Source organism: Filobasidium floriforme (assembly GCF_021052385.1).
Source record: "Filobasidium floriforme strain CBS 6241 chromosome Unknown HD553scaffold_17, whole genome shotgun sequence".
In the NCBI taxonomy this organism is placed as follows: domain Eukaryota; kingdom Fungi; phylum Basidiomycota; class Tremellomycetes; order Filobasidiales; family Filobasidiaceae; genus Filobasidium; species Filobasidium floriforme.
This window is the reverse complement of record NW_025763638.1, coordinates 561794-579220: the sequence shown is the minus strand read 5'-3', so window position 1 is coordinate 579220 and position 17427 is coordinate 561794. Positions and strand designations below refer to the sequence as shown.

General features: G+C 49.9%; 6 protein-coding genes across 6 annotated transcripts; 3 read left to right on the top strand and 3 right to left on the bottom strand.

Moving 5' to 3' along the window:
* Nucleotides 1–2878: 2878 nt before the first annotated feature.
* HD553DRAFT_325362 (uncharacterized protein) lies at nt 2879–4518 on the bottom strand (the record flags this gene model as incomplete). The annotated part of the gene is made up of 7 exons (XM_046181603.1): nt 2879–2958; nt 3114–3142; nt 3169–3243; nt 3333–3521; nt 3770–3888; nt 3933–3962; nt 4441–4518. The coding sequence occupies 7 exons, from the start codon at nt 4516–4518 to the stop codon at nt 2879–2881; spliced, it is 600 nt and encodes a 199-aa protein (XP_046035022.1).
* A 983-nt stretch (nt 4519–5501) lies between these two features.
* Nucleotides 5502–6292, top strand: HD553DRAFT_325361 (uncharacterized protein; the record flags this gene model as incomplete). The annotated part of the gene is made up of 3 exons (XM_046181602.1): nt 5502–5737; nt 5766–5945; nt 6043–6292. The coding sequence occupies 3 exons, from the start codon at nt 5502–5504 to the stop codon at nt 6290–6292; spliced, it is 666 nt and encodes a 221-aa protein (XP_046035021.1).
* A 1023-nt stretch (nt 6293–7315) lies between these two features.
* On the top strand, nt 7316–8857 carry HD553DRAFT_315221 (NmrA-like family protein). Its single transcript, XM_046180459.1, has one exon. It carries the CDS (start codon nt 7550–7552, stop codon nt 8504–8506), a length of 957 nt encoding a protein of 318 aa, XP_046035020.1. The 5' UTR covers nt 7316–7549; the 3' UTR covers nt 8507–8857.
* Nucleotides 8858–9023: 166 nt separating this feature from the next.
* HD553DRAFT_274859 (uncharacterized protein) lies at nt 9024–9450 on the top strand (the record flags this gene model as incomplete). Its single annotated transcript, XM_046177878.1, has 2 exons — nt 9024–9121; nt 9183–9450. The coding sequence occupies 2 exons, from the start codon at nt 9024–9026 to the stop codon at nt 9448–9450; spliced, it is 366 nt and encodes a 121-aa protein (XP_046035019.1).
* A 202-nt stretch (nt 9451–9652) lies between these two features.
* On the bottom strand, nt 9653–14026 carry HD553DRAFT_315206 (Pep3/Vps18/deep orange family-domain-containing protein). Its single transcript, XM_046180458.1, has 12 exons — nt 13903–14026; nt 13653–13822; nt 12746–13577; nt 12562–12690; nt 12266–12498; nt 12032–12199; nt 11769–11966; nt 11535–11708; nt 11301–11462; nt 10350–11240; nt 9870–10277; nt 9653–9805 (listed from the first exon to the last, which is right to left on the bottom strand). The coding sequence occupies exons 1-12, from the start codon at nt 13913–13915 to the stop codon at nt 9737–9739; spliced, it is 3447 nt and encodes a 1148-aa protein (XP_046035018.1). The 5' UTR covers nt 13916–14026; the 3' UTR covers nt 9653–9736.
* A 166-nt stretch (nt 14027–14192) lies between these two features.
* On the bottom strand, nt 14193–17348 carry HD553DRAFT_315205 (uncharacterized protein). The gene is made up of 11 exons (XM_046180457.1): nt 17024–17348; nt 16785–16950; nt 16559–16714; nt 16326–16401; nt 16127–16249; nt 15942–16044; nt 15484–15873; nt 15276–15409; nt 15015–15202; nt 14828–14954; nt 14193–14761 (listed from the first exon to the last, which is right to left on the bottom strand). The coding sequence occupies exons 1-11, from the start codon at nt 17199–17201 to the stop codon at nt 14282–14284; spliced, it is 2121 nt and encodes a 706-aa protein (XP_046035017.1). The 5' UTR covers nt 17202–17348; the 3' UTR covers nt 14193–14281.
* Between the last annotated feature and the right edge of the window lie 79 nt (nt 17349–17427).

Genomic DNA, 17427 nt, shown 5'->3' with positions numbered 1-17427 from the left:
AGCAATCACCCAGGGTATGGTGGCAGCTCATCAGCACATACCTGGAAGAGTTGGGTTTCACCAGACTATCAGCAGACTGGGGACTCTACTATCACAAGAAGAAACAGGCATATCTACTGCTCTATGTGGATGATGTCCTGATTGCTGCTCAAGAGATGAGCACCATCAATGGCATCAGGGATGCATTGAAGGACAGGTGGAAATGGTCAGATATAGGAACAGCTACCTATATCCTTGGACTCAAGCTGGAGAGACACAGACCCAGCAGGACCATCTCACTCAGCCAGGAAGGCTATATACAGAGGGTGCTGGACAGATTTGGAATACAGGATGCCAAGACAGTCACCACACCACTCTATGATGCCATGATGAAGAGGCAAGAAGATACTATCAAGGAGGACAAGCAGAGGAAGACACTCTACCAACAGATAGTTGGATCCTTGATGTGGAGTGCCATGTCAGCAAGACCAGACATTGTCTTTGCTGTTGGCTATCTCAGCAGGTTCAGCAGCAACCCATCTGAACAGCATCTCAAGGCAGCCAAGAGGACATTGGCATACTTGAAAGGCACCATTGACAAGGTTCTTACCCTTGGTCAACTGGACAACAACACAGGAGGCAGTCAACACAGCCTCATTGGATACTGTGATGCAGACTATGCAGGAGACATGGAGACAAGGAGAAGCACTACAGGATACTGCTTCAAGCTACTGGGATCAGCAGTCTCATGGACCTCTATCAGGCAAAGCACAGTGGCAACATCTACCTGTGAAGCAGAGTATATGGCTTTGGCAGAGGCTGCCAAGGAAGCCATCTGGCTCAACAGGATGTTGCAGGAGTTGGGCTTCATCAACAAGGACAAGCCAACTCAGCTCTACTGTGACAATCAAGGAGCTCTGGCATTGGCAGGCAATCCAGCTCATCACAAGAGGTCAAAGCATATTGACATCAGGTATCACTACATCAGAGAGATGGTGGACAATGGACACATCACCATTCACCATGTTGGAACCCAGGATCAGGCAGCAGACATGCTTACCAAACCACTGAAAGATATCAAACACAAGCACAACTGCCAGCTCATTCATCTAGAGTGATGGAATGAGAGGATCCACCATCAGCACACAATTTTAGGAGGCAAAGGATCACCCTCAGCAAGGATTGGTGCAAACCATCTTGGAAGTCGAAAAGTTACTCCATCCTTTTCAGGATGCGGCTCACTCCAGGATGAGGACTTGGTCTCGAGGACTTGGAATCGGTTTCAACAAGAAAATGAAGTTACACAAAAACAGCCAAGTCAGAGTGCCTTTACACTAGGAGGACTTTGAGCTTGAGCTTGAGAGGGAGTGTTGGAAATAGGCATGTGATGATTAGTCATCAGCACATGAAAGCAATCTCAACCACAAAGTAAACAACAGGAAGCAGGAAGCAAACAGGAAGCAAAGTGGATCCAAACAGGATGCAAAGTGGATGCAAAAAGGATGCAAAGTGGAAGCAAAGTGGAAGCAAAGCATGGAACATGCTAGAAGGAATGGTTTTGCCACTGAGGCATTAATGCCATTGGGTGGCAAACCTGAGGGACTTTTGCCATTGGGTGGCAAATCTGAGAGATTATTGCCACCAATAGCAAATCAGCCTCAAGACGTGATCGGAGACGTAATCACGGTCGACTGGTGAACAGTTCACAATTGGTCATTGAAAAAGTTATGACTCAACCCATTTGCCACCACTTTTGCCACCATTTGCCCCTTCCCAGAAAAGTATATATAGCAGGCCATTTGGGTCTGATTTCTCTTTCCCCTCTCATGTACTACTTTACTTTTATGCAAGCAACATTGATTCATCTTCACAACAAGACAAGATCAGCACTAGTAACACACCATTACTATTGCCTAGGTACATCAAGTAACCAACCTTGGTGGATCTAGTTGTTACTTCACAACATTGCAGCCTACAGCTGCAATCCCCATCTAGTCACAAGTTAGTATCAAGATGGCCAAGTGTTACTCCAGCCTTGAAGACAAACCCCCCTTGCCGGTCCCTGACTGGGCTGTACCCGCAAGCCCAATGCAACCAGCTCCTTATAGCTTGGAGAACCAGGATAGAATTCCAGTCGCCCCATCTGCCTGTCCTTTCAATCTACCAACCTCCACACCAGATCCTACAGCGTTGCAAGCTCCAACTGGCCGGTATGTTTGCTTCACCTGTGCGCTCTCAATCCCCTCTGCCTGCCCATCAAGCACTTCGCCTCCCAGCCGATTCAAGTCACACCTTTGAGGGCGATCTGCTCTGAGTCGAAAAAGTGCCATCTTCAAGTACTAATACATCATCCTATGCTGAGACATATGGCAACTTTATTGGGCTGCCGTTATGACTGATCATCACATGCAGAGAATGCATATGCTGGATTTGGAGTAATTGGCGCCAAGCTTAGGGGACAATGACCTTCAAGACATTTGCCAGGTATCTTGCGCATCATCTATCTGGCTTCACTATGATAGCAAACCATCAGCAGAGATTATGCCAGCTAGATTCCTTGCTTGACTGATCCCGGTGTTTAACCATGGAGTGTCTCACATAACCATTGTGACAAGGAGTGGTTGGTGAAGTAGTGTAGCTGTTACACTTGACGACTGTTGGACGGAGGATCACTATGCATTACCCGCTGTCAAGTCGCTGGCTCTTCCCTGTCAAGGATTGAAGAGGTCATCCTCCTACACTGCAACAACATGCACCAGCAAATCCCGGAAAACACAATGGCTCTGCAGCTAGTGCAGTTGGCTGGCTGGTATTCTCACTCGCTACCTATATCCTTGGACCTACAGGTATGTTGAGTTGATTGCGACCAGTCACACCCCAAACCTTGAGTTGTTTACAACTAGTGGAACCCCAAACCCCTAATCCGATCTGCAGCCGCAGCGTCTGTGGTAAGAATCTTTGGGAGAGGAATCTCATCAGCTGCTATCATGACAAGATGCAATCAATTATCATTGTCAGGACAAGTCTGTGCTTTGAAACGGAGTCGCCAAAACAAGGAGGACTATGTTGACGTCCATTGAATTGTCAAACAATAGACATCACCAACAATGATCTTGCTTGGGTACAAAGCGCACCACATTCATCAGTGATGATCAAACTGACTCTAATACAATGAAGGAATGGATTTACCTGATCTTCATAAGCAGTGGATCAGTAAGAAACAGGGTATTTGACGACAAGGTGAGACACTGTCGTCCAATCCAGCTACACAAAATTAAGCAAGTTTTGGCAATAACAAACGGCAAAGACGCTGATCACCATTGTCTCAGATCCACCTCGTGCCAAGCACTAACTGAGCCGTACCACAATTGGCTACTAAGTGGGAAGCTATGACGGCACTATCCCTCAAGCCTAGTTCCCTCAAGGATTGGATTGTAATATTGTAAGTTATATGGTGTTCTTCAACAATTTTTGACTTTCCAAGCTCAATGCTTGGATGATCTTGCAATATGATGTTGAAAGGAGTTGCCATTGTCATACATCTGTATGTCATGTATCAACAGCTTACAGGATAATGAACGACAAAATCAACTTATCAACACCGCATCAACATGTCTCCTCATCATACAATCATCATTGAAGGTTGTCCCACCGTCTTTGAAGAGGTCTTGACCAATGGAGCAAACAACAACTGCCTGTTCAACGCTGCAAACCAGAGACTCTCCAACTACCCCAAATCCCCTGGGCTGTGGCAACAACCAGCGTTGTCATGGATACAGGAGGTGCTTACAAACCTTGAACTGGATGAGGCCTTTGTTTTTGCAAATGCCAATGCGCAAGTGGAAATGGTCGAGATGTTTCATGTGTTTCCAGCCTGGATAGATGGTGTTGGTAGAAGATAGCAGGTTGCTAGCGGGGCCATTGGGTGTAAGTCATGTTATCAAGCTCTTTACCTTCGCCACTACCTCTGCCTTAGCCTGGATCTGTCAGAATGCATTCAGCGAATCTAAGATATTCATATCTGTATGTTATAGATCCATCTACACTTGCCTCTACTGGATTCTAACATGTGCCATATGAATCCCTTGACATCCCTGTTTGGAAAGGATAGACTGGATCTCATGGTATACATGAGCCTAAATCTAATCACTATGTGACCCTGCGACATTTGGTACTACCACCACCTGTTGCTGCAGTCGAGAATATCATTGCAGTGGACGTGTGCCAGGGGAATCCAGAGCTCCACTCTTGTTTGGAATAATGTCAACATCCAACAACAAATGCCTCTATAATTTTCCCTGTACAGAAACAGGGGCGCCAACTCAGCAAACGGCAAGCAAGCCATCAGTCTTATGTCGTTTATGATGCACAGGTGAAGAGGGTAACCTTCAAGGTACCTGTAATTGTACCCGTAGGAGTCTCATCATCTCTGCTCGGTTGATAAGTCCCAGTCATACTCACGTGCTGCAGCTGCACTAGTGCTTGCAGTAAATCTGACGATTGGGTCAGCGCTGAGGAGGAGACACCTTCTAGACGCATGTTGGCAGACTTGATCTCCAGTCACCAACTGTGTCGGCTAATAGTGTCTGACCAGGATACCACATTCTTGGTAACTTCTCCAAAGTTGAAAGCGCAAAAGTTTGAAGGCCACAATATCACCGGTTTAGCCACCTGTTCAGATACAAAATTCAAGAGGCATTTCAACAGATTCAAAGGGATAGGTCCAGATCCAGTCAAGCCATGATCTGTCGATCAAAACCGCCCTCAATGCCACATGGGGTCATCATATGGTGATTCTATTTATGGCATGGCAGGGGCAGACAGGCACATCGATCAAAGATTGCTGTAAAGAAACGGGAATTTACCTCACCCAACCTAGGCCAATTACACAACATCATGCAGCTTCATGCAGGCCTATGCAGGCCTATGCAGCAACATACGGCTCAATCCGGCAATGTGCGGACCTTTGCGAGCTAATACGGCTTGATGCAAGATAATGCGGGCAATGCAAGATGATGCGAGACAACACAAGATGATACGAGATAGTGCACAATAGCGTAAGATACAGCTTGCGACTACACATACAGCGTTTACCACCATTTGCCACTATTTGCCACCTCCCAGATGGTGTATATAGCAGACCAGTTGTAGAGGTCAGGGCCAAATCCCCCTCAGATATTCTACTCTTCACGCTAGGACAAGCAACAATATTCTACTCTATACTAGACTACCTTCAACACTCCCACTAGATCGTCACCACCTCATCAGATCAACTAGTTGTTATCATCACCAACCAGAACAACTACTACCAACAATCAGCTGAAGATAGTACAAGTTGAAATAGAATCAACATAGGGACTAGCTACCCCTTGAGATCTTCTAAGATTGATAGAGAGGGGGAACACTGAACTGACAAAACTGCAAATGGACCTGGACTTGGGTGACTACTGGTGACTCTGTTTCCCGCACAGACCCAGAATTTTTACACTTGCCTGGATCTTAAGACTTCCTTGAACCGGGCAATGAATCAGATTCAGATCAAGTTCAACTTGGTGAAGCAATCCCCAAATCCTGAAGGGTTGCTAATGCTTGATGGGATGAGGATGTACAGGCAAAAGATCATTGAAGCGGAGGATGAAGAGGATGCCAAATACCAGCCATCTGGAAATGGTGAGATTGAAGGAGCCAGAAACAATGGAAGTGAAGGCGACAAGGACGTTGGTATGGACGCAACTGGTCTACGTCCAGACTCAAACCCGTCAGCCTCCTTTGGGATAGGCTCATAGGCAAGATCTAGACACTGACACAGCAATTACCTACTTCAAAACTGTGTGGACGGAGGACTTTGCAGCTCTGGATCTCAAAGAGGTCCAATACACAGTGTCCAAACCTCAGACCTTTGTGGATGAAGCGATGGATGGAATAGGAGAAGACCCCAGGAAGGCACACAAATGGAATTCTTTGGGGTGGGCATGCCTCTCAATCGTCTGAAAGCTTTGGGTCAAGTGTCTAGACTTGACCCAGTTGCTGCAAGGACCATCTCTTTTATGCTATTGCTATTAGCATGCAAGATTTGGTTGTCCAAGTACCCTGTTTACACCCTTTTGATCCAATTTGTGATCCACATGGCCATCACAGAAGCTTTGGATCTAATGTTGGAGGAACCATGCACTTTGTAAAGGCAATAGGCTATGGATACTTGACTTGTGCCGGCTTGGCGTCACAAACTGTCAAGGAGAAGGGAGATCATAAAGACGCAAGTGAACAAGCGCCGCTTTCACAACAGATCAGAATCATTGACGTATGGTTCTAACCCTCTGCCACCTCTTGTAGATAGCTCGTCAATGAATCAAGGGCGTGATGGATTTCAGTCTGCAATCATGTCCAATAGCAGACTTCAGAACACCTCTCTGGTTACAGCTCTCCAACTTGGACCTAGACCCGACTGCTACTGAATCACAATCCGTGCACTTATCAGTCCGCCTCAATCTTGTTGCTTGGGAATTACATAGCACAAAGGTGGGGAAGAATGTTTCCCACAAAGGTGTTTGCCATCTTCTAATCCTGAGCACTGGACTTGCAATTTTAGATAGGTATCACCAGGATTGGCTGCAACATTGTCTGAGTGAGAGGTGCTCTTGATGAGGTTTATTACGGCCGAACCTTGTCCGGCGAGCATTATTCTGCCCTATGAATGCTGTCTGACCACTCGCATGGTCGAGCTTACTCATGATCTCAAATATGCATGTTCCAGACCTTGAAGGTTGATTGGTTTACAAAAGAATTCCACCCATCCTTTCTATGTGAGTGGGTTACTTTTGGGTTCCTGACGCATCAAATCTGCAAGGCCAACAGGGGCAAGACCCAAAGTCATGTTGCCCAAATTGTCACAGAACTGTATCTTGTCAAAAGTGACCCTTTGGCTTGGAACTCGGTGATAGACAGACTTGCCAATGACCTGGAGGTCCAGCTGAGCTTGATATGTGAGCTCTTCAAGGGCAAAACCCATAAATGATGTGGGCAAGAAAGATTGTGAAATGCTTCTATGTGTGATTTATCATACAACGTTCTGGGTCAAAGGATATCACATGAATCAAGACAGAAATATATGTCTTTGGGGAGTTTTTTTGTTAGTCTACAGAGAGAACATGAGGAAGCAAAAGCAGGATAGAAGGCCGCGAATGAGTAACGGGAATGGATGCACAACAAAGGCTGGCGTGTAATGTCAAGAAGGTCGTCCAGGGTGTAGGTATGCAGAGGCACGTACCTTTCCAACCTTCCCCCTCTGTGTATCCGTCCATTTCTTAGCCTTCTCGACCTCCTTGGCTAGGTGCGACGTCATGCATGTATCGATCGCCGCGCGCTACGTAACGCCAAAGCGCCAAGCGCACGTATTATCAAGCACCCGGATCAACAGTTGACGCGGTCCGACAGAAATCTTGAACGATGCGTTCCCTATTAGATGCAATGTATAAAGGCAAGGACCGCATAGCTGTCCCTGTCTTCCCAAGCACGAAATGGTTGTCTACACCGCCATCACATCCCTTGAGCTCGCTCGAATTCGTACAACATGTCCCCTACCTTCCTGATCGTTGGAGCTACCGGCAACACCGGTGCTGGAGTCACCAAGACGCTCGCCAAAGAACTCTCTTCTTCCCCTCGATTCGCACAACACCGAGTCATTGCCCTCACTCGCCACGCCGAAAGCTCCACCGCCAAGGAGTTGGCCAGTAAACAACACGTCGAGGTCGTCGAACAAGACTGGACCGAGATAACAACCAAGTGGTTGCAAGATCACGAGGTCGAGAGGATCTTTATCGCCTCTCACAATGGTCCCACCCAGTTCTCGGACGAGTCCCTCTTCCTGACTCATGCTCTCGAGTCGGGATGCGTCGAGTACGTCGTACGAATTTCAACGACCGCGGGGAACATCGGTCCTGCTACCAAGGTCGCTTACGCTCGTACCCATTGGGCCATCGAGACGATGCTCGAATCGCCCGAATTCGGTTCGCTCGGATGGACTTCTCTCCGACCCAACGTCTTTCCCAACTCCTCGGCTTGGGTTGGAGACTGGTACCGGGATTACAAGAAGACCGGAAAACAAGGAACACTCAAGATGGGCATCGACAAGGATGCTCCGCTTGCTCCGATCGATCCCGTCGAGGTCGGTATCATCGCTGCCAAATTGCTTGCGCAGGAAGATATTTCTCGCTACAACAGGCAGAAATACGTCCTCGTTGGCCCTGAAAACGTAACGGGTAAAGGTGTCGTCGAGCTGGTTGAAAAGTTCGTCGGAGAAAAGGTGGAAAATGTGTCTTATCGGGACACGTCGTTTGCGGATTCTCTCAAGGCAAAGGGCGGGAATCGCAACTTGATTGACAACACTGTCACCGCTTTTATCTCGGCGTTCGATGGAAGTCAATCGGTTGAGGGCTCGCCCACCAGTCCGGAACTCCTCGAGTTGTATCAGCTGCAACACGGAGCATACGCTGCGTGGCAAAAGGAGTTGGAAGACATCCAGGGGTGATGGTGAGGAGACGGGATCTCGATCGTCCTAGATAGCTAGTCAGTTGCACACATTCGAGGCTCATCACGACCATGTTGTAAGCGAGTGGACATCGAGAATCATGCGATGACTATACATTGTTCGACCGATGGCACTGTGCCACGGGATGTCGATCACGAGGTGAATACCACCGTATCAGCGTGTGTTAATGCGAAACAACGGAGAGAGCCGAATAATGGTCGATAACATCGAGGATGCTGCATCTGCGACGAGATGTTTGCACCTCGCTCTAGATCTGATACCTCTGTTCGAGCTGTTCAATTCGTCTCGTGCGGAGGCAACTTTGGATCCGCGAAGTGGAGGTCCTGGGCGACGCGTTTGGACGCAAGTTATGATTTTGGCTGCGCGCTGATTGAGCTTGAGATCGTCAAGATGGCATCAGTCCATCACTCTTCCGTCAGTGGACAGCTGTGTCGATCTTTTTACAAACCCATCATCTACCTACAGACGGACTTTAGCCATGGACGACGTACAATCAATGCAGACCGAGAGCGCGACGAATGTCCGGACCGTAGCCCAATCTGCCAACGGCAGGACCGGAGGCAAGGGATGGAAATTGCAAAAAACGGCCACCAAGTCAGTTGCTAGTCTTCGCCATCGTTCTCTCCTGCTTCGTGCTAATGTATTGCTACTACAGACGATCACATCTGATGCCTGGAGTCAAAGCCAAATCTTGGGACGAACGCATGCTCAAGCGTACCAAACTCGAGGCGTTGAAAAAAGTCGAGCGGGACATGAGGGACGAGACGAAGCGGGAGGAAGAGGCGACTCGACAACGGCTCAAAGAGCGAAGAGAGAGGCACGCAGAACGAAAGAGGGAGGAGGAAATGCGAGCTCGTATGAGCGCCAAGAAGCTGCAGAGGATGAAGAAGAGGTTGGGAAGGACCAAGAAGGTCAACGGTTGACGAAAGGCGTTTCGATGTCGACTGTAGTTTGGTGAGTTGATCGACCTGCCCTTCCGTTGGCCATGGCTCTAGTGTGAAACCTACTCACCTTTGCACCTCCTGCTCATCGCTGTATCGCACAGGTATTGGTATCTCGCATGTACCAGTGGTGTACATTTACGGTTTTGCTTGTTGTAATAGGTGCTCTGCAAGATGGGTATCAACTGGTTCCTACATCTCTCTATAAAAGTGGTTACAGCCTGCGCCAATTGCCTTTTCATAATCTTCGTCTTGATGCTGAGCTGCATTAAATATCCCATGAGCCGTCATCATCGGTCTCGGTCACGAATGGTCGATCCAGCGTCGTAATGGAACTCTGCAAGGGCACAGCAGGACGTCAGCACTCGCCGCAACGCAAATACCGACAACGAACGACTCGCCTCGCAGAGAACGCATGTCATCGCTAGAACCTGATCGATTTCCGCTCTGAGCTTGTCGATCTTGTCCTGATCCCGAGCGTCGTTTGCGACCATTCCCCTCTCTCCTTTGCTTCCCTTGCCGCTGACAACGCTGACAGCGGAAGCCAGAACATCGGGAATGATGAGTTCCCGTAATTTATCTCCGGCGGCTAGGAGTTTCCTGCTACCTCCGAATAGGAGGTTGCTAGGGTCGAGGGCCGAGGCTATGCCCTCCATCACAGGCACCGGCGCTGTACCTGCCGACAAGAGGGTTCTTGTTTTCGTCTCTTGCTCGGCTGTCGCGTATTTGATCGGTTTCGCCAGGCGGACCAATTCGTCCTGAAGATGCAGTATTCGGCGCAATGAGCTCGCAGGCAATGTCTCCTTGGCCTGCAGTTGATGAATGATACATTTGAGCAAAGTGTGCCTTTTCCAGGGTTCACTGATGTTTGCCCCACTCACCATCGCAATCAAACAATCTGTGTGGAACGTGTGCTGGCACGGGAACGCATAGAACTGCCTTGTCAAAAGAGCGGCTCGGCACTTTGAGCACCTTTCATTGGCATCGATCGTAATGAAGCGATTGCGCAAGTTTTCAATGTCCGACTTGATATTTTCCGCCGACTGAGTTGCATCGTCCATTTCTCCCCGTAAGCGTTCGATGTGGACGCTATAGTCCTCGAGAGCATTACAGATCTCGTCCTTGAATTCATTGATGACGGTAAAGTCGGGAAAGTACGGCAGGATGTCTTCAATCTTGAGGAGGTCCGTTTGCTCCAGAAATTGTATGGCACTCTTGATATCCTTGCGATCTTGAATGACGTGTTTGGCGATCTTCAGCCATAAACGCCTGCGTAGATCGTCGTTATCCTCCGGCTTGTTGGCATTCAGCCTTGCCAAGTCCAGATTGTCCTTTGCCAGAGCTAGATCCACACTGTTCTCATAGAGACCCATCTTGGAGTAGATCAAGATGCAGGACAGCAGTCGGTCGTTGTATTTGCATGTACGTAGAGCGTAATCCAGATCGTAATATGGCTTTCCAGTTAGAGGATTGTCTGCGACGTTGTTGAGAAAGTCCAACAGCATAACTTCGTCCGCTTGGTCTTCTTGTGCCAACATTGTCAACAGCAGGTTATGTACCGTCCGTTCCCGGTCTCCACGATCGATGACGGTACGGAGATACCTCATGACATGAGCACGAGAAGAGGAATTCCGTGTGCGATGCAGCGATAACAGGGCCGGTACGAGGCGCTTCGGCTCCAGCATCGGTCGTTTCAGCCAGCATTCTATCGTCTCCTTGGTCGCATGGGCTATCAATGTCGATGCATGACGATAATACAGGTCCAGGGATGACTATTGGGACTTTCGTATGAGTTTCGCCGCTCCACACAACTCGATCGCGGCGCTACGTACCTGTCTGTTAAGGACATCGATAGAAGCCAACCACGTTTCGTTATCGATGTAATGCTGAATGACAATGTCGTGATCGTCGAGAAGGCCAGCGTAGAACAGGTAGATGTCGGTTCGACCATGACTCTGTATTAATTCATAGACAACTGTAGCATCCAGGTTGGCCTATGTATTGCATGCAAACATCAGCCAAGAGGACGGCGACCATAGTATGAAGCACCGCACAACACGACAGACCTTGTAAGTCGTCAAAAAGTTTCGCAGATCCTCTTCCATCAGCAAGAGCTCTGTTCGGAGGCTATCAACATCGGATGTGGCAGCCTCCGCTGCAATGATATCCTCGAGCGTATTGCATTTGCTCAAATAGATCTCAACCAGCCAAGTAGCCAACATCATGCGTTGCGTTGCGTCCTGTAGGGCTAGCGGAATTAGCGATATCACGTTGGCGATCGCCTTGGCTACGGATCTTACCGTTTTCGGCAATGCATCCAGCCGCTCAGAAAGGTATATCCGCAACGCATCCTTCTCGTCCGCATCTACGAACCGCAAGGTCACGAACTCGAAGCTCCGGGAGCACTTGGAGTAAGTCTGAGCCGCTTGGAGGTAACGTTTCTGATCGAAGAAACTGTCGGCCTGTCGGGACCGCACGATATCCAATTGCTTCGGATTCTAAGGTATGCCCGGCCAGTCAGCATGTATTCGTTAAACAGTGCGGTGACAGGGGCACCACACACCTTTGCGTATCTCAGGGCTTCCTCGAAATCCTCCTGCTCAAGCTTGGCCTTCCAGACATCGCGATCCTCGTCTTTGACCACTATCTCATACAACGCCTGATTCGTATAGATCCAGAACGTAGCGTTTTGATCATCTGCGACAAGACCCTTTGGGTTTTCGCCTTGCCGCTGTGCCGGAATGCGTCACCATTTCTTAACGCCTCGTCTCGACAGGAGGCGAATCGGAGTGCTCACCAGATTCAAATTCTCTTCCCAGACTATCCGCTGAGTCAATCTCGACAGTGCGACGAGATGCGAACGAAATAGGAGGATCAAGTGGAATTCTGTGGCCAGTATCGATAATGGCATGACGGTCGCCTCCAGGTTAGTATCACCTTGGCCACTGGTGGCATATGGACACGTCTGGAAGCGTTCGAGCATATTCGACGATCGTTCAGATGGAATTTCCGTATGGTAGATGCCCGGATCTGGAATCAGTTGCAGACGGTGAACATCAGGGACGACGCGCAGGAGACACAGTAGCATCTTACTTGTAAGTCGTGCGAGAATCTTGGGTTGGCGCACGGTCTTCAAACTGTTCTTGCGACTGTTGGGTGAAGCTGTTTGCCAGAACGAGCTGAGCATCGTAGACGCCGAAGAGTCGGCGAACTCCAGCGACTCTACCAACGGTATTTAGCTACCAAATTCCAGAAAGCCCTGAACTACGTTGCTTACTTGGGATTGTCTTCTGATCCCGTAAAGTCTTGAACATCTCTTCAGCCCATCCGTACTTTCCAACCATGTGCCATCCAGGATTGCCGCTCGGTACATTGACTTGCGACTCATAAAGCCGTGTCGCGGTCGACGTGAGAAGCCATACCTTCTTTTCACCGGGAATTTTGGCGTTGCCTTGCTTCGTCGAGGGATCTTTCCAAAAGCCAAAAGACAAGCCTCCTACGCTCTCCCTTCCCGGAAAGGTGAAGATATCCACGTGATCTCGCTCGAACGTCTTGGCGAGTGAAACCGATTTGAGGTTGAAGATATCGTCGCTAGGAGGTAGCGTCAGGGTTGAGATCGATCCGTCCGTAGAGCCGAGAAGACACTCCGCCACATCAGTCCGAGTCGCTCCCGCTGACTCCGGAACGGCCGGTGCCCACGCGACGCATGCAATCGCATGTCTCAAACGGAGCGGTCGAGCCTTTCGAGCTGTGTTGGCAGCCGCTCCAGCCTGTCCGGTAGCGATAACGGCGGTGGAGAGGTAAAATACATCTCCTGTCGTCACCGTGATCAAGAGATGTCGTCCTGTAGGGTCTCCGAAGAGAGCCTTGATGGCTGGGTTGCTACCCCTCCCGTCCGGTGCAGGGCGCGGCAGATCCACATTCACCAACTCGGCCGGCCGGTTCAAGTCGATGAGGATCAAGGACAAGGGTTCGATGGCCATTGCCAGGGTATTGTTGTTGACTTGCAAAGATAGCAGATCACCCGGCAAGGAAAACTGGACCGATGAAAGCGAGAAGATGGGTGCGGATCCATCTGCCAGAAGCTTAGGCATATAGAGAGGCTCCAACTACACACGTCATTGCATCGATATCAGATCTTGGAAACAATTATCTAGCCACGCCCATCCACCCAGGGAACTCACCGCTTCCAACTCGTCCCCGCCTGCTACATCGAACTCGTGCTCGCCGTCCACCAGAGTGTCCTGCTCGAATCCGTCGACCGGCACATAAGCGTGTTGCTGACGCCGACCGTAGGCATCGATCCTGTTGACAGCGCTAATCTGTTTACCGCCACTTGAGGAGTGCTCTACGACTGTGATCGTTCGGTGAGGTGATTACAAGGAGCAGATGAGTATAGCGATGCGATCTCTCGTGTTCAGAAGCGTTGCTTACAATCGTCAAACATCGTGCTCAATCGCGAATCTCCACACCAAAGCACAGGCCGGACACCCTAGTTGACCGAGAGGATATCGAAGATTGAATGTTCCTGCTAACAGAGGAGAATGGAATGTTGATGTGACTTGGATGTGCATCTACCTCAACTTGGTGTCAACAACACTTTCAATGTGCCGCAGCTTCGTCATAGTAGGCGGCTAGGCGAGGACTGTAATCCTGACCAGAGACTCGACGTCGAACGGCATCGCCGAGGTCGTCACCCGATCACCCGTCAAACAGGTCGTGAGGAAGGACAATGATAGATATTATTGATATACAACTAGAGGACCCACGGTCGCCACCTAACGGCCGCCGATAGGTGTACAAACGAGCTACCTCATGTATACTCGTCTCGTAACAGACCATGACCTGAACCGCTCGTGCCTCTCCGTCGATTCCTCCCCACCGAGTTCTCGCGCTTGAGGGTACTCCCGAAGCCTACCGGAGTGAGAGAAGCAGTATCGTTGCCCGGTCGGTCGAGAGCAAGTCGATCTGCCATCCGGTCGATAAGGATACCAGCAGAAGACTCGGGTGCTTTGTGGCTAACGCTGACCGGGACCGTCCGTTTGACCGTCGGCGTTCGGTTGATGATCCTACTGAAGACCAGGTATATCAGGCCTAGCAGGACTTCGATCCCGATGAGTACGATGGCTACGTCTTGCGTGCCGCTAGCGTCGCTGCTCGGTTCGAGAGGCAATGGGGCACCCTCGTGCGAAGTGGCATTCGTGCCTGTGCTACCGAGCATAGCGGATTGTGCAACCGCAGAGACCGCTTTTGCATTCACCAAGACTTCGTCGAGCAGACTACCCTGATCAGTCTAAATGCCCAGGACGAAATTTGTAAGCCAAGCGATGATGAATAGAGCGCGCATATCGGCTCTCACCTTCCATGCCCACAGCTTGCTATTATGAAAAGAGAGCTCGCTTTGCATGGTTTCGAACATGCTTCGGAGCTGCTTTCTTTCAACTTCTAGGTTGGCCAGCCGTGTGCTAAGATCTGCAAGAGCGGCGCTACAGATCGCCGAAGCGTTTAGTCAGCTCACATCCAGCCTGCAGAATGGAGGTGCTTACCTAAAAGGTGACTGGCCAACGATAGGACCGCTATTTCTGGCTTCGCGACCACGTCGCAGGCCTTTTCGTCCCGAATTCGTCTTCTCTACCGAGGATTTCGGCGAGTCTCCTATCTTCGAGCTGAGCGCGTGCATCGCGGTCATGAGTTCCAGCTGATACGACACAATGTGATCTGCGACGTCCGGATCCTGCCATGCGGGTCGGAGTTCAGGGACCCTTCAATGACGACGAGTCTCTCGAGACATTCTCCCTGCGACTTACGACTTGACCGCCTATGTTCGCAATATCAGCTGTAGTCCTTCGGGAGGCCAAGAGCTTTGTCGCTTCCGGAGCGTCTCTCATCCGCCAAGGGCGATAAGGATGACCCGTCAGCGGTTTCGGATCGATGCAGATGGCTGGTCAAGAAGGCGGAACCACCGGTGAGTCGATGATCAGGAGCAATAGAGTGTTCTGATCGCTCTCGGCTTACCGTGCTGAACTTCTCCGTTTACAAAGTCGGTTTGAAAGGTACCCTCCGAACTGCCTCGATTGAATATGAACGGTCCAGGATCGGCATTCTCCGGTGCGTGTGGGCAGGTTCGTCCCTTGAATCCGGAATATTTGGCCGTACTCTTGTTCCTCAACACCTTGAACGCCTTTGCGCTCGCGACCGTTATGCCGTATCCGATCTGGTCGCCCTCAATGATGTTGTCGCTCACTGTTCCTCCGTGGACGATGGATTCGGTATCGTCGGTCCAGCAAGCCATTCCGACGTTGATCCCTCCCTTGATATACGATCCAAATGCAGAGATGGTGTTGTGATGCACACGCGTACGGGAATAATCACCATCCCATGGATCGATGTCGACCAAGTTGATACCTACATCGACGTTTCAGAGTCAGTCCTGTTTTTTTACTATACCAAAGCAGAGCAATATAGCAACGAACCTCCCATGATCATTCGGGTCTTTGAAATCACCCTGTTGTTCTTGATCTCGCTACCGGGACTACCAAAGATGACGATCGCCCCATCGGTAGCATCATACACGATCTGTTTGTATTTGCGTAGCATGGTCACAACCTTGAGCTCTAGGGCGGGTTTAACACATCGGAAGGGAGGTGAGCATACTTACATTGCTGTCGACCAGACTTTCCATGCAAGCCAGACTTATTCCGTCCGCTCTTGGGTTACCCCAACGCGCCCCTTCTTTCTCCGGACCGTCATAGTCGTCGTCCCATTCCTCGCCGGCAGGCCCCTAAATATTTGTTATAGAAGTTTAGCTTTCTCTTTTCGGGGTAGGCTGTCGTACGTCCGGTCATGGGCCTGCTTACAATTTCGTTGTTCCGAATGATGCCGCCCCTACATTGCTTCTCGTCACCCTCACGGTAATGAAGCGCGCTCCACCCTCTGTTCGAAAGTAAAGTTCATGGTCAGCTAGTTGTCAACCAACGGATTCTAGCCATCTGACTTTTCAGTCCATGTTGTAAGAGCTTGCCTCGCCAACCGATCCAAGCTCAGGGCTCTGCCAAGTTCGAGAAGCCTGACGCGGGATAGCTGTACTGACCTTGGTTCAAGTATACGACAATCCTTGATAGTCTGTGAATGCGCATTGCCTAATTCCACCAAGGCGTCCCCCTGCTTGATGCGCAAAAGTTCTGGTCGGTTTCCGTCGATGATGAGGGATTTGATGTTGACCTTGTTGCAATGCCGGCAGTCGGCTCTGCAGACGATAAACCCCAATAGGTTCAGCATCGGCTCATCTCTTCTGTTTCCTAGCGAACTCTACTGACTTGATAGCGGTTGACTGGTCCGGCCCCTTAACAAGCAGCGTTGCCCGCGTCCAATCTTTTGGATCGCCAAGCGTTGTGAGGGTCTGTTCATGGCTGGTGAAAACGATGGGCGAATCGAGATGATGCACCGACAAGGGACAGAGATATACGGTAGTCTTGGAACCACCTAGAGGAGCGAAGCAACACGATATGACGTGAATAACCGATACGCAGACTTAGTCCGCAGCGAAGTTACTCACCGTTACGGAACAAGTCATTTATGACGTCCTGGCTACCCACAGCCGAGGGTAGACAGGCAGGCTGAGCCGCTATGCAGGGCTGGATGGCACCCAACAGGAGCAACGCCCAGACCGCGCTATAAGCTGTTGGTCGGACGGTCATTGCGCAAGCTGTCAATCTATCGTCCGTGTATGGCATGCATGGTCGTATTGACTAGTTTGAACGCTGACTGATAATTACTGAGCTGCTGAATCCAGTACTCGCACTTGTAATTGTAACGTTGTAAGTAGCCAAGTACTGTAGTATGCTCAACTTTGAGGTCGATCGGCGAACGGGGACGACGGGACTTTTCCTGCGGCAGCAGAGACAAACGGGCAAGGCCGGATCTAGCGATGAATCGATGGCGATGGTATCTGCAGACTAG